We start from the raw sequence: 21,826 nt of genomic DNA, 5'->3' as shown, positions 1-21,826 counted from the left end.
TCTGACACAAGATCTGGGGTTGAAAAATTTTCCACTTATAAGGCCACATTCTGCATTCCTTCTCTTGACAGGTATCCAATTTGGGTTGAAATTCTACATTCAGGAAATGTCTTCTTAGTCTTCTCTCCTTATTAGGATGTTATTTTTAAAAGAGAACTTAAGAAAATCTTGAGAGGTATTTGATGCTGGAATAATACCAATTTCTTTAACAATAACAAAGCTAATATAATAAAAGCCATCAGGTTTGGGATATTTTATGAAAATGTTTAATTCAACTGTTTCTTTGGAATGTAGTAGTCATAGTTGGGAATTTAAGTTACAGTTCAGTTCTGTGTGGTTTTTATGCTACTCAGTGTCTGAGAATACAAATGTCATTTAAAGTTAAGGCTTCGCTGTTCATTTTGAAACAAGAATTTACAAGTGTCATATTGTCATAGAAAATAAAAATTTCTGTAAAAAAAATTTGCACAAAATTTTATGATGGTACAAAACATGAAGCAATAATATACCAGTAAAATGAAAACATTTTACTACAGAAAGTTTCATAGATTTCAATAAAGAAAAAATACGTTATTTTACACCTTTAAAATTTACGAAACAATCTAAAACAATATAAACTGAACATTTTGTAACACTGCCTTTACAAATTAATAACTTTATAAACATATAATTTTTAAATATATTTATCAGTGCAAGATACTTTAAAATTTAAAGTTTCAGTATCATTTTTCCTTGGCTGAGGACAACTTTAAGTCTGTTGCCCTAAAGAAAAAATCAAATCTTACTTAGTGCTTTCGTCCTGGTGTGATTATAACAGCTGAATGAATGCCTCTGGAGACAAAACTACTCTTCCTTCATAGTGATCAATACTTTCCTGGAAACAAAAGGCGTTCTCAATCCAATTAAACCAAGATGGATGGACTGTCTCGTCCATGATGCAAATGTGACTCCCGCAAGTGCATCTGAGTGAGACCTATAACAATGCAGGAAGGCAGGAAGAGCTAAGAATTCTTGCGGACAACATGGCACGACATCATAGACTGGAACCAAGCAGAGCTTCTTTGGGTTAATTCACATACTGTCTGATGAAATGTTCACTTCTCTGAGCTGTTAGAAGCTCGGTCTTGCCAGCCCCAGGGCAGGTTTTTTCTTTGTTAGCCGTTGGAAGTTTCTAGAAGCATTCATTCAAGTCTCTGTTTCTACAGGATTGCTGCTGAATGGATTTTTTAAACATTTGTTTGGACTTTGGTCGTTTCCCTCCCACCCCTTATTCGAAAATACTTGACCCCCAGGCACCAGGATTTATAGCCGCTTTCTTAAATTAACTCTTCTTTCTTCCACTTCCCTTGTCTGACTCAATACCAAAACAAAAATGTTCTCATGGGCCATTTTTGCATATTTGGATGTAAAAGTCTCATGTTTTGGATATTTGGAGAATTTTATTCAGTCTTTCCTTGGAGTCTCACTTAAAAGCCAATTAGCATTATTTCTTCCCTCAACTTATCACTATTTCTGTTAAATGCAAACATTTCTATCAAAGATCATTTTGATTGGAATAGACAGACAAATGGCATAAGGAAAAAAGATACTGTCACTTTAACCAGTTAACAAGAAGACCAAAGTTAGACTTTGGAGGACAAAGTTAGGAATTTCCCTTATTTATCTATCTTTAAACATAAGGTCTAGTAAAATTGTTTGCCATTACCAGCAGGTTAAAGCTGCAAGTTTCTTTTCTGGACAATGGCAAATGCTTAAATTCTAAGAGAGAAAAAAGTCAGAGAGAGAGGAGAGAAAGAGTTTACATTTGAAAATACATTCCATTATGAAAGAACAATAAGAGAGAATATTGCAGCTTTATACAAAAGGGTCAAGAGACATGAAATTGAACTACTACAGAAAAAAGCAGAACAATTAAGCCACGTTGCCAAATCGGAGCCCTTGCCTTCCCGGGGGCTGACGTCACACTAAAATATACTTTCCTCTTAGTCAGCGGGCCACCTGGGTTTGATTAGAGTAGGGCTGTCACCAGCGAGAAACAGAGTGGGTTGTGAATGTAACACAATGAGAACCAGTACAAATAAAAAGGCACTTGAGAGGACATAGACTAGCCAGTGCCAAGGATTTTTCGTTGCGGTTGTCGGCAGCACACTCAGTTGCCAGCAGTGTTTGGTGATGGCACAGTTTTCTGTATGGAGTTCACAAGCACGAGGTTGAGTACAACACTGGAAAACATCAAGAAGATTTGACGGTATTGCTTCGTAAACAGAGCTGACACACTAGACTGGTACTGAGGCTACAGTACTTTAAAATAAAACATCCTAATCCTTCTTTACCTATGCACGATGCGGGCAATTATACACAAGTACAGCTTCAGGAGTCCACCGAAATGCAGGTGTTCTCATATACTCTGGGCACTGGGCTACAGGTAGCATGTCCATCAAAAGGGCCCCACCGAATACACTTGGTGCCAGCATCTTGGATTTTGCAGTTTCCAAAGAGAATTCATAAAAGGAAGAGGAGAGAGAAGGAGAAGGGGAGTTGAAATGAATTATTAAGTCAATCATACTTGGTCTCAACACCAGCATTTGATTATTCAAATTAAACCAACAGAAAAAAGCTGACTGTACATGATTCCGATTGTTAACACAGCTAACTTGTTTCTGTCTGTCGGCCATACTCATTGAAGCTCCTGAGAAAAGCCTGGCTCAGCGTCATCAGCGCACTTCCCAGCCTGTACAGTGAAAGACTGACAGTTCCTCAGCACGCTCAAGTTACGTCCTTCCACTTCAATTCTCCGACTCGTCTTTTCATCTCTGTCTGCCTTCATGCCTCCGAATAAGAACTCTGTGTATTCAATTTGTCTTTTTTCAACTTGACTCCATCCACAAGTTCAAAGTTATAGTTCTCCAGGGCAGATAAGTTTCTTTCTGACATCCCGTTGTGCCAGCAGGCACAGTACAGCACGACCCCACAGACAGCACCCAAGAGGACACCGAGGGCGCTCATGGCTATGATGGTAATGAGGATGGGGTCCAAGGTCTTCAACACATTGCCCGGCTTCCTGGAGATGTTCTCGTCACCTCCTCCTGTGCCTTCATATCCTGGTGTGCTCCCTAGGGAGAAAAACAAAATTGGCTCCATGAGCACTGCCAACACACCAGATGGAAGTAGACAGCAAAATAGAGAAAAAGGAAAGAAAAAGGAATAAATCGCATGCTGCAATTTTGTCTGTCATCTCCCATAAGCCTCTGGGGGATGTTTGAAGTGGAGTTTGATTCCCCATCACTAGGCAACACCAAGGTTTGTGCTTGACTCATTGTTGGGAGTCGAGGTGTGGGAGGCAAGGGTGTTGGGGAGTTGGTGCTGTGATTGTGACAGAGCTTAGCACATGGCAACGACTGATTCTGGGTAAACAGTGAGGGTTACCTTCTAACCTAATTCAGATTTCATGCAGCCTGCCATTACAGTCCTGTGCTAGATTGTAATCTGTGTTTATAGTCCTTGGCCAGATATGTGGTCATTAAGCTTTGCAAAATGCTTAGTCACACATTGTCTAGCAGGTGTATTTAACCATTCCCTGTGCATTTGCCTGGTCCCCAAATCAGGCCCGAGGAAACCTGCCAGGCTGCCCTTTCCAGTGTCAGGGTGAGGTTTACACATGTTTGTTCTTCCACATGGAAAATCTTCAAGTCAAACAAGCTTTCCCCCAAGTCTACAGTGGTTTCACTCAAGAAGGAGCGATCTTTCAGAACAAAGGGATGCATCCTGCTCACATTTCAAATGGCCTGTGGCTCAAATCTAGAAACCGTGTCTGCGTTGTGCTGAATAGAACGCATTCAATAATCAGCATCTTTGTAGCCCTGGTGGTTTCACTGGAGAAGGTTACACTGCTCTGCAGTTCAGTCACTGGGGAAATGTATTCTTGAGAGTGGAACATGAGAAATTATTAACATGGGAGCTTTGAGCCTAATTACCTGGTACTAGAAATGAGACTAAAATGTTAATGCGCAACAAGCATGGTGTTTACTTAATGGTGTTCTGATCAACAAAGATTCCAATCAAAGAAAACTAAAAATATGAGATACAAGTCCCTAAACAGGGGAAAACAAGCCATGGGGCATATTAATATTCTCTCCCTTGATGAAACCTTGTTTTGAAACAACCTCTAATAAAGTTTACATCTCGGTGTGGGCTACGTAACTAAGCTAAATGAGCTGTGTGACAGTATCACTAACAGCCTAGTATGGTGCCATATTTACTTGTCTCTTTCAAGCCCAAGTCTAGCTACAGTTAGTCCATCTTTCTAACAGGTGCTGATGCTGATGGGCACGGTATGGAACTGCTGGCAGCAGCCACGTGAAGCCAGGCAACTGTCCAATGACCCACAACTGCTGGCAGGGAGGTGCGGAAACTTCTGGGAATAAAATAACATTAGGCAAGGCCAAACTCTGATCACGTCTTGCATTTGATCATCAAGGAGTATTCAATGAAAAAACACATTTCCGAGTTATTTCCGAGTTAATCAGTATAAATCCGAGGCTACCACCTAATTAGCTATGTTTCTTAAGGCAAGTCACTGCTCTGAGTTTCGGTCTTCTCATCTATAGAATGGGGATAAACACACTTGAGAGTGGTGGGGAGGATTAAAAAAGACAACGTATGTAAAGTGCTTGGAATATACTAGCTCCTCAATAAATCCTTATAATCATCATCATTATCAAATCATCATTATCACAAATCTGGAGTTCCAGTAGAAGATGATGGTAACAGAGGGAGCAAACAACAGATTATCACCAAATTGGGCTCCAGTCCTTTAAAGATCCTATCTGGGTATTAACCAGACAAGAATTCGGGTTAGTTTCAAATTGCTGTATGAAAATCATTGTAGGTCCTTGGGTCAGTCAGTCTTCACTAGTTTCCTGTTTCCACGGTGGTAAAATGAGAGATGATCCTCTAAGTCCTCTTGCAGAAAAGAAGGGCCAGGGTGAGCAGATCTCCCAGGGTTCAACCACTTATATCAGCGAGCCTGTCACAGCGGCTCCCCAAGTCTTCAGTGCAGCGTCAGAGAGGGCCCTCTGTGACAACAGTGCAAACCACAGTCCCACCTCAGGGCCATGGGCACGATGCTTATTTTATCTGAACTGCTTTGATATATCAGTGTGTTAGAATTCCAGAAAGTGTCTTCATAAATGAAAGTCATAGTAAATTAAAAGAAAAAATTGGTCAGCAAGACAAATTTACCTGTTTCATCAATTTTGCTTTCTGGGTTCTTTTTATCCAGGTCGGCTGGTTCTGACAAGTCAAACAAAATTGAAAGAGATATTTGAACTGCCAACAAAATACAATATAAACAAACTATATAAACCCTACACACACACACACACACACACACACACACACACGGCTCTGCTGGGTTTCCTTTGGAGTTTTTAGTACACTCCAAACTGCAGGGCAACAGAGAGGTGAGGTTAAAGGACTGTGAGATGGGGGTCACGTCTGAGTCCAGGTAGCATGGCTGTCCGCAGACTGTGTGTCTGAGGAGAAGAGAAGGGTGGAGAGAAATGGTTTCGGCATCTGGAGTGTGGGGCAATCTGGGGAAAATAGAAAATGGAAGTGGGGTTGTACATAGGGCTGCCATCCCATGCTTGTGCAGACAACTGCTTCCCAAGCTTGAGGGGTGTTAGTTTGGTTTCCCAAATAGTATGTCAGCTCATTGAGGCAAGAGATTGTGGCCTGTGTCTCACCAAAAAAAAAAAAAAAGCCTGAAAGAAGTGGAGTCCTGGTGTCCCTTATGGTTCTGGGCAGAGGACAGAGATGTTGCTCACTGCTGTACCTCCAGCATTTAGAACAGTGTCCAGAACATAATAGGTGTCTCAATAAATATTTTTTTGTATGAATGCGTGAATAATGAATAAATAGTTGATAATCTCATAGCATCCATGGCTAAATATTTGAGAAGACATATTTGATGATCAATGATTCAGTTATCTTAGGCATCTTTTTATGGGTACAGCAACATGAAGTGTTTTACTGGTGCTTTGGTAGTGACTTTCCAAGTACAATGCCTAGCGACAACTACAGTAAGTAGAGCAGTCACGTGAAAGCACAAGGCTCAGAGAACCTCCTGAGCCACCCCTGTCTTCACCGGAGCACGTGGCCACTGCTTTGTGTAGAGTCTGTGGTCAGGTACAACTTGCCAAATGGAAGTTTATTTCTTTGTTTAGTTTGTGCAGTTTGTCTCATGCTCCAAAACCATCACCATCACTCTCACCTGGGAAGAAGAAAGCACTGACACGCCTGCGCAACCACAGAAAACATATACTTTAACAGCGGTGTGGACTTGCATGTGGGCAATGTGAAAGTAGCTGCAACCGAAATATCAAGCCTTATCATTTCCTGTGAAGATTTGCCAATTAGCGTGGCATTAAATAGAGCTCCCTACATAGTGTGAAGCAGCAGACCTGTATTCACTGCTCCTGGTTTTCCCTCCAATTTCCTCCATCGACCCTATCAAATTATGGCCACTTTAGGAATTATGGATATTCAATATATTGTATAATAAAAGCTTTGTAAGTTGCTGAAATGACCAAAACCCCATTATAGCTAACAGGCCTCCTTTGTCTTAAATTTGCCCAATAGACTTATTCCATTTTGTTGTAATTAACATCCTATTATATAATGACATATAACAAAAGTTTAAGTGTAGCAAATTGAGCTTAAGACTGATTACTGTGCTATTACATTGCCATTAGTGATGCTATTTATAATTATATATCAAGAACTAGGGAATATGAATTGGTTTTCTGTGTCAGACTATAATCCATATACACCAGACCAATAAAAACTACAAACTCTGGAATACTAGGCAAAGTCTGTAAGTTTCATTGATTCTTTTGAATCTGTTCAACTATTTTTAGAGTCAGAAACATCTACTTATTTGTAATAAAGCAAAGAATTATGGCTTCTATGATTCATTAACAATGTAATCTTAATTACATTCACTGCGATCAAAATTCTCAAAGGCCGGCTGCTTTGTTTATACACCCCAGTACTTGGAATTGCCCAGATGTCTGAGTCTTCCACTTTTATCAAAATGTTTTGGCATGGTGTATACAGCCTGTAATCTGTGAGTTTCTTCTTTGCTATGATCTTTGGATTTCACACGATTTATGTAGTTTTGTAGGCGTCAGCCAGACATTCTAAATGGACTAGGTCAAGTAACAGAGTCGCTAAAGGCAAAGTGATCTGATTTTATGCCCTGTTGCACCAGTATATGCATTTCCTATCATGTGTTTATAGCCCACACTGAAATTCTAGGTCTAAACGAGCAAGACAAAGACCATCACACGGAAAGAACTGAGCCCTGGGCAAGCGCTTCCCTGGTCTCTGCAGCCACTCATACTTACTTGCACAGTCCTCTTGTGAAATGTGGTTGTTAATACTAATGTCATCCACCGCAATCCCGCCAAGGTTTCCTTTTCCGATTTCGCCCTCAAAAATCACCTAATGAAATGAGATCATTTTCACAGAATTTAAATGTTCAGTCTCAAATAGTGGTGTTTACAAATGCTTGTTCAGCTCAAGCTATGGCACATAAATTAAATTCATGAGATTTCACATAAGCACACATTCTGCTCATCAATATATATTAACTGCCTGGTGAGGGCATACAACTTCTCCTCACCCTCTCTTCTTATAATACAACACTTAAAACTGGAAAAAGCAGCCGATAAAAGGAATGTTGCATTGTGAGAGTGCAGAAATAGATTATAAAGTAGCATTTTCCCTTCCTTCTCACCAAATTGGTTCTATTCCTGTAATCTAGGAGACCGTGAAATATACCACCGAGATTATGGTCCTTGCAGCATTAATCTCACGTTTGAGAAGTCCCTGAAATAATTTTTGGAATAATTCCATATCTCATTTGTATAACCTTCAAAACATTACCCCAGTGTCCTTGAAGCAGCTGCCCTCCCCACCCTGGGGAAGGGGCATACCTGATACAGTTTCAGAGACTTGTGGAGCCAGACACGCCCTTCTTTCCAGTGGTCTCCTTGGTGTCCAATGGCCATCCAGACCAACTGATCATAGTCCTCCGGCTTCTGGTAGTGCAGTTTGACCCTCAGTGTGCCCACGTGTGAACCAGACATGTGATACCAGAAGGTCATGCAGTGGGCGGAGTTCTGGGAATAAACCACAGGGCTCACCAGACGAGCCACTTTGCCCTTCTGATTTTCGTCAGCTTGGGAGTAGATGAAGTTGCCATCTCCTGCTGTGACAAAAAAATTGTGTTAAGGAGAGTGGCCAAATTTATGGCTCCTTCGTCTCTTTTCTTTCAAGTTCTGTTACTCAAATCTTCTCTCCTGGGCTGAGCACAAGAACGAAAACACACCGTGTTTGGAGCGTGTGCACTTGTTGGGAGATGTCCTTGGCACCTACGGCACCACTGTAGCTTCTGTGAACGGACATCTGCTTGGGGTAAGGTGGTCAAGCAGCACGAGGTCAGGTACCACTTACTTGGAATGCACTGTCATTTAGACAAGCGCTATGACTCGAGTCAGCCCGCACACCATTGCAAACAGATTGAACGTCGGGGCAGACCTACTTTCATGCAACTTTAGATTGCTCCGGCAGCACCCATGTGAACACAGACGTTAAATGGAACGATCTCGCTGTACTCTGACTCATGAGTCAGGCAGCAGGATTTCCAGTTGATGACACTTTGGTCACTGTAAACTCATTGCTTGATAATAATAAAGCTGTAGTTTTTCCCAATAATCTTTTTCTTTTTCCAAATTCAGATTATTTTTCTCTAGTTAATCTTAATGGCTTATAAATTCCTTAAATACACCTGAGAGCTTGAATCTCAACTGTGAGCCCTGCTCCTGTTTCGTGTGGGCTTCTGGCTCAAGGAGAGGCAAGGCTGTATTTTTGAGGCTCATTAGAACATGGCGCTTTGGCGATGTACACACTTGTGGAGGAGTAAGACACTGGCTCCCGGCTTTGCTTTTAATTACCCCCGGTGGGAACATCTCCTCCTGCCACCACCTGGTCTAAACACACAACTGGTGCTTCACTGTTTGCTCTGCAAATAGAAATCCCCTAATCTAACAGCTCACCTGATGGAAGTGTGAATCTGACGCTCCGGCCTCAGTGGGAACGGAGTGTTTTCTTTGCTGCCCAAGAGGCTCGTGTATTTGTGAGATGCTTTTTCACTGTGAAAATGTGAGCACATCCTCGTTATCTGCTCACCTCTGTCAGGGTCCAGGTGGAAGTGGATGTGTCAGCAGGCAGCTTTCTTCCCTCACCTGGCTGCTTATATGCAATAGCCCCAAAGCATTCTTAATAAAACCGATTGGCGGAATAATACAAGGGGGCTGGAAATCAAAATCACAGCTCTAGCAGGATGTTGGACGCTCTCTGTGTTTGTGGAGTGTCCCCTGTGACCAAGCAGACTCAGTCACTCCTGGCATTTGTTCTACCCCACTAATTTACCAGGAGGTGGTCGCCTGTCTGTGTGACAGCATCGTTTCACTGAGATGGGTAGTGTATCAGTCCACCAAGATGGACAGGAAAAAATGTGCCCCTCTTGCCTCTAACCCCCTTTCACCCCAATCTTATGGAAAAAGACCGAAGTTGGAGATGCTGAGAGAGGAAACACGTTTACTGAGCCCACAAGGTTGAGTTGGGCTGGCGGTGGAGAAAGGTGGTAGAAAGAAAGGGAGCCCTGGATGTGGGTGGAGGGAGGAAGTCTGCCGAAAAGTCTGTCCTCCTCCGCCCTGCTGCCCTGTGGTCTTTGGAAAGTCTGCTCATGCCTCTCCTCCGCTTAAAACTCCTCAGTGGCTCCTCACGCACTGCCTTCAGCCTGTCCACACTTCTTCACACAGAACCCAAGGCTGCACGTCCCCCGTCACGGATCCAACTGCCTCACATAGGGAATCTGTCCAAACCACGCCCCTGGCAATCCGTTACCACTGTTACCACCGAGCGCTCCCTCCTCCATGCCTCTGTGCTTGCTGCTCCCCGGGTAAGTCTGACTCCGACTGTCTCTGAGAGAGCACTGCTTCCCTGCCCTCTCGCATGTGATCTGCGACCATCATGCTCGCCTCTGCCACGAGGCACCCTCACCCCAAAGCACTGTCATTGTTTTCCACCCACAACCAGACTGTGTGAGCTCCTCAAGGCTGGGGCCCCCTCCTTCACACCTGCATCTCCAGTGCCCAAGGCGGCATCTGCCACGTGATGGGGGTCCTCAAATAACATTTGTTCAATGGACCAGGGGAAGACTCAGGGTTTCAGGAGTCCTCTGTAAGGAGGTACGTAGCTTCATTCATTCATGCAGAAACCCAATTGGGATTCCTTTAAATAAACTCAAAATATCTAAGATATTTTACCTAGATTGCGTAAATTTTTAAAAATCTCAGTGATTGACTTGCAAAGTGCTGCATACTGTCTAACGTCTGTCTGTCTGCACCCGTACTGTGTGGAGGGTGCTTTTCACCCAGGTTTTTTCATATTAACAAGTCCCCCCCTTTCAGACGTCGGGCCCACGCACTCTCTCAGCAAATGACTGTTTCTGGGGCTGCCGGGGCTCTTTCTAGGCAGGGCAGGCGTGGCTCTACGCCACGTTCAGTCCGAGCTTCTGGGAGAACAAAAGAGACAAATCCTTCGGAAGGAATGGCACTTCTCAGCTGCTAATCTAAGACAAGCCCTCCTCTTCTGATCCTCCAACACAGAAAGCGCTGATATTGTTCCTTTCAGGGGTTTTTATCAGAGTTCTGGGTCGGGAACTCTGCCTTCATTTTCTCAATTAGCACTTCACTTCTGCGCGCCTTTTAGCCTCTGTCTCTGGCTAACACAGCTTTTAACCTCCTTTGAATGTCAGATCCTGCTGAGCCATTTTGCTTCTCTTTGCATCAATTTTTCCACCATTACTGCCTTCATTTCAGCTAATTGCATTTGGTTAATTTGATGCCATTTATATGTACAGTGCCATTTACAGTCAAAGTATTTTAAGTTTCCTAAAACTGCTTGTCTTAAGATTCAATTGAAAGTGTCTCAGAATTGAAGGAGTCCAATTTTATCCAATTTCCTTGTCATTCTCATTAGGCAAAGAGGTAGCTGCGGTGGAAGGAAGCCGACTCAGCCCACTTAATCGTTACATTCACTGGGGAAAAAGGGAACAACAAAATAGAAAAGGCATGAAGTACCCTCTGCCCATCCATCGGCCCACTGACCCACTCATCCGCAGCAGCAGCATTGGCTGAACTTTGCTTAATGAGATTTCTCAGCACAGCAAATGCCACTCTGGGGTATCTTTTGGGCAGCCACTACTTGAGTAAGCATTCCTGTCAGTATCGCTGAGTGGGGTAGAAGTTTGTGTGTTGGGTGCTTGTTATGAGCATGTTTGAGTGTATGCATGTGTGTTTTTTGCAGGATGCTGCTGGTTCTTTATACCAGAACTCAGGTAGGGTGATGGAATCACTAGGAAGAAACGGAATGGAGGTGGATGAAAGAGTTCACTAGAGTGGGTGTCAGCTCCCTGTGTCCTCCAAACTACCCCTCCCCCACTAATTAATCTCAGAAGGAAAGTAAGACAGGAGGTGGGGTGGGTTGTGAGCTGGGGTGTGGTAAGCTTTCTATCTGCACAGAAGATTTCAAATGTTTCTCAAAAGAACAAGAATCCTGCCCCACCTTGTTGCACTTCCACCTCAAGAATCTAGAGGAGAGCAAGCATCAGGCTCATTTATTGTTTCTTTAGCTGTAAAATAGATGGCATGACAGCATATATGTCTGGACTTGCTTCCAAATAATCCAGGTCAGGGATGATAGAGATAAAATAGGATTCCTAAGATTTGATAATTACTGAAGTTGGGTTATGGACATGTAGGGTTCATTTTACTATTTCTTTTCTACTTTTGAATATGTTTGAAATTTTCCATTAAAAAGTTCAGCAAAGTATAAAACAGGTACTAATTCACATATCTTTGCCCAGTTTGCTATTCTTCAGGGAGGCCAATCTGTTGCCAAATTTAATCATCATTTTCTGCTACTCAGCCTAAGTGTATCTCTACTAGGGAAGGAGATCTTGTTACTTACGGAAAATAAAGGCATGAGTAAATGTTCTGTAGTATTTTCTAAACCCCTTAAATTCAGAGACCCCAGAAACCCTCCACAGGAACTCCCTTGCTAATTCAGAGAAAGGAGGCCGCAGTGAGCTCTCCGTTACCTGTGTGATCCTGAATCGGTCCGGTTTTGCTGGTCAGCACACTCCACTTGAGCTGCACGTGATTGTCATGTTCCCAGTGACAGAACGTCTTGTGAGAACCCCAGCCAAATTCACAGTTAAAACCATATGTTGGAAACTCTTCAGTGAGTGGAAAGGAAGCATAGAGACAAACAGAGAAAGACAAATTTAATCATTTAGGTCAGAAAGGCCCTTAATTTATTCATGGAAAGTGCGATTTATATAAGTTAAGGTCTGTCCGAAAATTCTGGCAAAGCCACAAAATCCAGGATTACCAGAAAACTCAAAACATGCATGGAGATGTCAAAATGTTTGCAAAATCACGTTTAGTAATTTTTTTTATCCAGCTTTAAAAAGATTATGGACTGCCTGTCAAATTGGTTTTACATAAAATTTCCAGGAAGGTTACTTTCCAAAGCATGTATATTACATCTGGAGCATTCTCCCCATTTCCACAGTACTTAATATGAAAGATACTCTGTTCTTAAGAGTGAATCATATAAATTGATATCCACCAATGAAAAGAATCTTAATAGAGATTGACCTGTCAACCTCAAAAGTCGAGAGACGTGACTTGGCTGAACGGCTCATCTCAGAGGCTGTCTGTATTCTCGCCACACCAGCTTATGCTTCATGTCTGTACAGTCAGATCTCTGAGGCATTTCTTAAGATTATTTTTCACTTCTGAGCTTTATATCAGGTCAATTAATTTTAAATGCAAGTTTCAGCTTTTTTAGTGAATTTTAAAATTTGCATATAAATTGTTCACCCCACTAAAAACTTTAGTGCAATGTCATGTAAGGCCAAAGCATATTTGAATAAGCTACTCGCTTTTATTTTTTTTTAACGTTCAAAATGTTTCTTTGGAATCTGAAAAGAAACTATGGATGGGTCCTCAGGAAGGATTTGTCTTGGGTATTCTATGAGGGACAATTTGACTATGGTGTTTTTTAAACCTCTATAGGCTTAGTTTTCACTCAATTCTTTTTTTGAAAGTAGCTTAACTTTTTAAGTATGGGGAAAATAAAGTCATTGATCCTTGGAATTTTTTTTTTTGGTAAACTTACGCTAACAAGAAAAATAATCCTAAAGGTAAAATTCTCATGCTCCCGCCGGTGCCACTCCTCTTCCCTATATAAAATGAAACACGTCAAAGCAGCTGTTTTCTTTAATGAAGGAGGGTCATTGCTTCCCATGGAGTTCAGGCAGTCCACAAGATGGCAGCATTGAAACGGGGAGACAGGTGCTGAGGGCAGTTTGCCAACTGAACTGAAAAACAAGTCTCAAGACAGTCCCTATGTACAAAAAGGGAAGCGTGGCATTATATGCTGTGTCAGGGTCAAGCTGAGAGCATATCTCATTTTGATCTTTGCTTTAACTTTGCCCAAGTGTTTAACACAAAATATCTTGCCTGGGGGGCACAGTGGTTAAGTTTGCACACTGTGCTTCGGCGGCCCTGGTTCCCCATTTGGATCCTGGGCACGGACCTAGCACCACTTATCAAGCCATGCTGTGGTGGCATCCCACATATAAAATGGAGGAAGATGGGCATGGATGTTAGCTCAGGGCCTCTCTTCCTCAGCAAAAAGAGGACTGGCGGCAGATGTTAGCTCAGGGCTAATCTTCCTAAAAAAAAAAAAAAAAAAAACTTGCCTGGGCTCCACTGTTGCTCCCCCACTTTAACAATGGCAGGAGGAATTTTAATGGAAAACTTTATTGAACAGATAAAGATGATTTACTTTGCATTTTGAGATGATTTACTTTGAATTTTTAGTTTCCAGGAAAGTCTTTTCAAATACTAACGTAAAATTTTGGAAGGAATGCACCATATGAATTGTCAAACCTGAGCAGGACAGATTCTCCCTTCCAATGACAATGTGACTTCCCAAAGGGTGCACAGGGCCAGTTCGAAAAAGTAAACTAGTAAGCCATATGCTGTGTATCATCTGAGCACTTTCAGTTAGTGCAAAAGGGCTATATTTCACAGCTAGGGTGTCACTGGAGAGAGATATTTCATGTCTAGTCTATCATAACCGTGAAATAGGACTTCTTAAAGCATGAGAAAGCCTCTCCCAAATTTACCACACTTTTGTGCAGCAAGATCGAATTATGCAGATGAAGTACCGTCAACTGAGCAGCGACTGAACGGCTGAGCTACTTTGGAGGTCAACACCCACGACCCAGGAACGCATGGCTGCGTAATCTCATGTTAGAAGACATTAATATTGGAAAATGGTAATGTGTGTGTGGTTTGGGGTTTTCTCCTTAAATGTAGTTTATAAGACATGCAAATACAGGATGGCAGTTAGTTATTAGAACACACACATTTCTGGTTAAACTTGCCTTGTTAATACATTAAATTTATTGTATTGTACAGAAAACCACATCATCCATTATTTTGGCTATTAATATTCTGGTGATATCATAAAATATATGACCTTGGATATTTCTGTAAAGACCAGGACTGGGGCAACAGTGCCTGAAAGGATGGTTTAGGTGTTTCCCCTGCTGCAGTGAAAGCCACTTCACTCTTTTCTTCCAAAGTTCTTTCCAATTCTACAGATTTAGCAAGGCAAATTGCTCTTTTTTGTATTTTAATACTCTTTTATTTTCTTGTCCCCATTTGATAACTTATTTTTGGTAATCGTGCTTATTTAAAAGAAAATTTTTAAAAAATCCATGCATTTTGTGGGGGAGGGGTAAGGAGTGAGAGTAGATCAATGTTAAAAATTCAAGCCTGGCTAGAAAGGCTAGTAAGCACAGAAAATACACATAAACGTTTATAGAAAGGAAAAAGAAAAAAAAAATAGAAACAGAGAGAAGGACAGAAGAAGAGAAGAGAGGGTTGAGAAAGAAAGAAAAAGGAAAATGGACAAATGAAGTAAGTATATAGGACTATTGACCTTTAAATCTTCAAAATATTACCCTGGTCCTGTAGCTGCACAATTCTCATTAAATTCATTGGGAATAATCTAGCTAAATCCCTTCTTGACTCTTAAAAATAGCAGGAAACAATATTCTGAACTTAAAACAAATTTATGGCCGCTGTGAGCAAGCACCAGCTGCTCTCGTTGACCTCTCTTGCCTGCAGTTGAATCATTAGCACCATGTACGCACAAGGATTTAATTTTTAAATCTGATTTTCCAAAATTCTATTGAACGTTAACTCGCTTACTCATACACTACTGGCCTTTCAGTCCAAACAAGTGGAGGTGCTGAGATCCACGCACTCATAGGTTACAGATATCCTCCGGGCTGCTGTAGGAACCTTTGAGGGTCCCCAGAGAGTAGGAGGCTTCACCAGGGGGAGCTGGATTTAAAATGCAGGATTCTCATCAGTTCCTGGCAGAGCATTAATAGGCTTTTACGCATCTGATTACAACCCAGACAGTATATAACTATATACGCCCACTGAGTTTATTATATTGATAAGAATCCTCAAAATGAAATCTTGAGACTTGCTGAGCCTATCATGGCTTCAGCAAAATCGAATTATGTTGAAAGTTTAGGGGTCTGATTTTCTGCTGCTTGTAAAGACGCCTAAAGAATCTGAAGCCTGCAGAACAGGTAGATCAAAGCATCAGTCAGATGGATCCCACCACTGGGGGAGCAGCTCAGAGTCAGACCTGGCCTCTGGCTCAATGTGCTCTCAGGTCCTTGGAAAGCGTTCTGAGCACTGGCTTAGCCAGAGGGTGACAATGAACAGAACTCCTCAAAGAAGGTCAGACAGTCCATTATCCACAAACAAAGACTTGGAGCCAGATTTATGACTCAGACAATGGGAAACAGGAAACCATGGTGATTTGTAAGGACTCAGGGCTGAGTGTGGAATTCAAAACTGGACCCTATCAGTAAGCCCTGTGGTTTGACATGCACTTGTTCAGATGGTGGTAGCTATGGGTCTTACTGGTTGGTGATTTGTACATCTGCCCTCGCACCACAGCAGACCCTATGAGATGACTGTCTGGCCCCGAGCTCCTCTGTGAAGCTGCCACGCCAATGGCCTTGAGCTCATAGTCAGGGAGAATTATTCCTATTTTGGAGTCTGATATACCTTTCCATTTTCTCCACAGCTGTTGTTCACTTCTATTTTTTTAATGATCCCTAGCTCTTTTGATAGGCAAGAAGAGAGATGAGATGAAACAAGTTAGCTGGCAACTTCATAGTGGTTTTAATTAACTCTCTGGCAAGAGAAAAATCTAAAACAACAGTTAAAATGCTTGTTACATTGTAAGAACTTCATTTTTCCACCTCACCCCTCTTCCCTATTACAGAAGATCCTAGAGAACCCGCTGGTGGTGGCTCCACAGAAAACCCACCGAGGGGGCTGAGAACTCTCAGGAAAGGTGAGAAGCCAGTGAGAGGCAGGCTGCTTCAGCCACTGAGGTGTCTGCACAACCCTGAAGGCCACGTTTTATAGCTCAAAAAGATGTGGGTTGGACTACAGCGTTTCCGGAATTTAGGGGATTATTCTTGGTACATCTTTTAGCATCTGGGGGGTATCGAGCTGCTTGGTAGCAGGAGTTTTGTCAATCTGAACACACCGTGGGGAAACTCGGGGTTAAGTTCAACCGAACAGAAGTTTGTTCTGTAGTTTAATCAGGTCAACAGTGACAGCGTCCTTTAAAGAAGCATACTAATTAGAGCAGTCCTTTCTACTTTCTGCCTGGCTGGGGAGTGTCATACTGTTGAGGAAACATTGACATACACCACACGCCCCATTAATAAATGACTGCAGAGGCCAAGGCTGAGTGAGCTTCAATAAAGGAAATGGGAGAAGCTGGAAAACTGACCTGTTCACCTTACTCTAATGATTAACTTTAAAGTATTTAAAACCTCTGATTGCTTATACTGGCTGTTTCCCTTCGTGTGTGTCTGTGGGGAAGAATTTTACAGAATACGAACAAAATACAAAAGAGAGTGGGAGGGAGCCCACCATTTATCTGTGGCTGGCCTCCAATAAACAGCCAACCAAGGGCTTTAAAAGTCATTGCGCTTTTCTATTCATAAAAGGATGCGGAGGTGCGATCCTGAGGGTCCCCCCTCCCCACGCACAATTATAGCCGTGGTTTCCTGCTCCCCGTTTCGTGGCATGCCCACTGGAAACGCTGCTGTAAAGCTGCCAACTCTGTGGCAGGCAGAACTGACAAAGTTTGCCTGTCTCGGTTTTGCAGAATTGTGATGAAAATAAATAGGCTGCTGCCTGCGAGATCTCCTTCTCCTATAGTTTGCAAACATAGTCCATGTCCTAGATGTGCTGCGTTTAAACAAAGTATGTTACTCAGTTCCTTCAGTGGGGAGCTGGGATTGTCACCATTTGGCAATTACTGATGGAGAAGGAAATCGTACTCCTTGCTGCACGTACATGTGGATGAAAGGAAAGCAATATTTATGGCTCATGCTTGGAGACCAGATGCTGCATGGCATCTCCCTTCTAGGACTTTGAGGGAAACTGAAACCGAGAAGCCCAGCAATGCACTATTTTGGGGGGAGGAGAGGCATGTGTGAAATCTACTGTATTTCTGTGTTATTTGATACCTGATTGTATTGTGCTGTCTAGTACCGTTGGCTTTTCTGTGGTCAGCACAGTGGTACCACCTGAAAAACAAGAATAGTAACATATTAAAATGAGAAAAGGAAACATTGTAGGTAACATGCTATAGAGAAAAGTATGCTTACATACGTCTATTAGAGAAAAACATTTTCCATAGAAAATCCTTCCTTTAATTCCAGCTACAGCAATTGCTTTAGTTAAATTTTGTTCACCACAAAATAAAATTCAAACAAAGCACTATTTTTTACCTAACACATATATTTATAAAGCATCCGGGCGGTGGGGAGGGTTTGAGGCTTCGTTCCAAGGGTGTTCCCTGATCCCCAGACTCCGAGTGGCACGCTATTGCAGCAGAGAAAAGCACAGGGTTCCAAATGCCCTCAGTGACTTGGGTATTAAACACGACCTAGACCTCTAAGCTTCAAATAGTGTCCCCAGGTTTCCAATGTGTGCCATCGGGGGAGTTGACAGGCTGGTCCCCACAGTCTATTGTAAAAACTAAAGGTTTGAAGTGGATGGCAGTGGTTCCTCCGTTCTTTTGCTGCTCTCATTGTTTATTTTTCCCAAGGACAAATATTCTGCCCCATGGGTGGTTTGGAGAAGCTGCAGGAAAAGGGGAAGGGAGAGACATTTCTTCACAGACCCAAGGAACTGGAAGATGGAACAAATAACATTCCGAATATTGTGAGCTTTCAATCGTTTGGGTCGACCTTGGAATTCCCAGTTAGGGGACCATGTGGAAACTTAGCTTTACCCTCTCTTCTTCTGTATCTTAGCTCTTCCATTTTCCAGTTTTCATCATCGTAACTTTTGTTTTAAAGTCATGTTCTTAACTTGCCCAACCACAAGCATCACCTGAATGCTTGTTGAAATTGAAGTTTCTGGGGCCGGCCCAGTGGCCGAGTGGTTAAGTTTGCGCTCTCTGCTTCGGCGGCCCAGAGTTTTGCCGGTTCCGATCCTGGGTGTGGACATGGCACTGCTCATCAGGCCATGCTGAGGTGGCATCCCACATGCCGCAACTACAAGGACCCAAAACTAAAAAAAAATAGACAACTAGACACTGGGGCGGTTTGGGGAGAAAAAGCAGAAAAACAAAAAAGAAGATTGGCAACAGTTGTTAGCTCAGGTGCCAATCTTAAAAAAAAAAAAATTGCAGTTTCCAATCCACTTTACCTCCTCAGACCTCACTGAGAACCAGAATTTCTAGGGATAAGCCCTTGAAATCTGTATTTTTGAAAGCTTCTCAGGTAAGTCTTATAATCCACTAAGCTTGGGAAACACTGGTTTGCTGTTTATTACTTAGGTGCTTGAGAAAGCCATTTCTCCTTCTGTGTGTCTGCATTGCTCATCACGGTCACAGATAATCCGTTATCCCAGGAGATGAACTCCTGGGCAGACTCAGGGAAAGGGTATGGGGTGGGCTCATGACTATCACAGAAAGTTCTGGAGGTGGTTATAAGGTGTCATTGTACATTTTCCAATAGTATCATTTAATAAAGGCTGTGATCATCTCTATTCTGGCCAAGCCCTGGTCCTATCCTGCAGCTCCCACAGATCAGAAATCATCCGGATCATGCATGAGAGAGCCATAAAATCGTGCTCTTGGAATGGTCTGAAGATTTCTGAGCTAATCGACTGTAGCACCAAGCCATGTTACCCCTGCTCTCCCAGTAAAGATGCTGGATGAGTGGTCACACGTGCGTGGCCTCAATGAGGCAGGCACGAGGAAGAAGGAATTATATATATTATGGGTTAAGAAGGTGACTCTATAATGGCAGAATTGGAGGGAGGCCAGAATACATTAGCATTCTGTTCCCAGTGGTCTTATAGGAGAAAGACTCAAGGTGAAAATTCACTTTTTAAAACTGATATGCATTATCAGTTTTGTTACAGGTTGGGAGCCAAATTCCACTGTTGGGTACACACGGAGCCAATGTGAAATTTGGCCTCCTGGTGCCTTTGAAGCCAACTGTATTATCTAATGACTTCAAAGGCATTTGCAAATGCGTAACTTCAGGGGTGAATTTTCACCTTGGCCAGCAAGTATGGGAGAGCAAAATCTCTCCGCATTTCCATGCATTTGGTACAGTTCACCTGGAATTCAGTGTTGTTTGTAAGAAATGAGCATTTTGCTAGAATACTTCTCTCTTACTATTTTCAAATAGATCACCCCAGGAGGAGAAATTAAAGTGACACCATTTGCATTCAGGAACCAAACACCGTTAAAGGCAGCAGTGATCCCAATTTCCATGTTTCCACTTATCAGAGTTAAAGTGGGTGAGCTTTCAGTGTGGTTTCATTACACGGAACATTCAAAGTTTGCAGCTCTGACAGTAAAGCCCGTGACAGAATGAGCAGAGAGAGGGCAGAGTTGTGTGTGAGCCTAGGGGATGGGTTGTTCACATGTGAAAAGATACCTGGGTTAGGTGAGGGTTTTGCTCCTTGCAAACATTTACAAATGAACACACCTTTTTTCAGAAAAGGATAGCAGCTTCATAAAGCAAAATAAGTTTTAAAAAAGGACAAATTGGCCGTAATGCAACAAATGAATATGAAGCATGAGAATGCCTTCTAAAATCACCTCTTATTGATGAGGGCACGGAGTGGGCATCATCAACACCTCCAGAAGTTCTTAATATATGCATGTATTTATAGAATTACTGAGACAAATGCACTGGCCTGAGAAAATCACTTTTTTTTGGCCATGGTAATACGTAAAAAAAATTAGAATGAACTTTTTTTCTATCTGCAAAATAAATGATTTTAAATGCTGTAGCTCAACTATAACCTCGTACTTTTAAAGGATTGTCAGTGTTTCCACTACAAATGCCCCATTTTCTGTGGTTTGTAACTCATTGCCATACACAATCTGCTCCAGGCTAACATACTTGCCCTATTTCATTCAAAGGCTTTAGTTTCAATTGATTCAGTCATGAACTGATGCAAAAATGAGAAGGCTGGTTTTTCTGATATAAGAAGTAAATCTGAGGCTTTGTTTTGAATCAATATTCACTGACCACTTTGGGGTTTATAAAGAAAAGAACCCTCTCCACAAGAGGGTAATTGAAAATGGTATACTGTGATGACTGCGGCCATTCCTTTTTATGAGGAATTTCACTACAGATGTGTGACAGGGTCCAAAAAAGCCTGAGGTTTGCGGCAGAGTTTACAGGCAGGCCTGGGAAGGTTCCATAGGACCTGGTTCATAGAACAGTGCTCTGTTTTTAACATCAGCTGGAGAGCTTTTCAGCTTGAACTTAACATCTTAAAAGAAAATGCCTCTGTATTAATTAGGGTAATTTTTGTGGCTTGTGGCTACTTATATATAAAATATGTGTTCAAAAGCCCATAGCAATGAGACATTTATTGGCCATATGACCGTAAGCGATTATCCTGGAAATTTGGAGGGAGACAGCCTTAGGAGGTGGGATTTAAACGTAGACCCAGTTCACAGCACTAACTGTCGGAGCCCGATTTTACCCCTTCCTCCATCTCAGGGTGCAGTCTCCTGTACCTTCAGAGGAGAGCTTTGGAAGTAATTGGAAATGGACTGTGGGGCATTTCCTCCCAGATTTTACATTAAATGCATTAGCCAATAACATGGCACTATTGTGAAGTTACATTGTAACGTCTTCAGTTTCGCCCATGGAAATTAATTTTGTGGGCTCTCGGAGTCCCTTCTGGGTAAAAATACAAACCTGCATCCAAAGGCTCATGTTTAATCTGAAATGAGAGTCAGATGCTATATGAAACTGCCTTTCGACTCGGGTAGCAGTGAAGGTCTCACAGTACCTTTTGCAACAATAGGGTGACAATTCTAGTGCCCTGGCCAATTTCCAGTGCTGCAATTCCATTTCTCCACTTGCTTAATAGTTCCTCTGCCATTCCAAGTGGAAGAGAAGGTCACTTGCTAGCTTCAGGGTTTTAGATTATTATGGAGTAACACTCTAAATTAACCAGTGAGGTATTTGGCACACCCCATCCCTGATATATTTGCTGGTCGGTGGTGATGTGAAATTACAATT

At 42.3% G+C, this 21,826-nt stretch overlaps 1 protein-coding gene across 8 annotated transcripts in view; it reads right to left on the bottom strand.

Annotated features, from left to right (window-relative positions):
* Positions 1-250: 250 nt before the first annotated feature.
* NRP1 (neuropilin 1) overlaps positions 251-21,826 on the bottom strand; it is a 146,886-nt gene continuing 125,310 nt past the window's right edge. For 5 of the 8 annotated variants that reach the window (XM_070501140.1, XM_044762201.2, XM_014849622.3 and 2 more), the window contains exons 13-18: positions 17,786-17,845; positions 12,230-12,367; positions 7,998-8,272; positions 7,407-7,503; positions 5,242-5,292; positions 251-3,113 (exon numbers count right to left, since the gene is read on the bottom strand). In XM_070501140.1, coding sequence (XP_070357241.1) covers positions 2,824-3,113; positions 5,242-5,292; positions 7,407-7,503; positions 7,998-8,272; positions 12,230-12,367; positions 17,786-17,845 — 911 coding nt within the window. In that variant the 3' untranslated portion in view covers positions 251-2,823. The remainder of the gene's footprint in view (positions 3,114-5,241; positions 5,293-7,406; positions 7,504-7,997; positions 8,273-12,229; positions 12,368-17,785; positions 17,846-21,826) is intronic. The other 3 variants (XM_014849621.3, XM_014849623.3, XM_070501143.1) reach the window with 1 other exon arrangement.

This window comes from Equus asinus, chromosome 29 (assembly GCF_041296235.1).
Source record: "Equus asinus isolate D_3611 breed Donkey chromosome 29, EquAss-T2T_v2, whole genome shotgun sequence".
Classification (NCBI taxonomy): Eukaryota; Metazoa; Chordata; class Mammalia; order Perissodactyla; family Equidae; genus Equus; species Equus asinus.
This window is presented reverse-complemented; position numbering and strand designations above follow the sequence as displayed.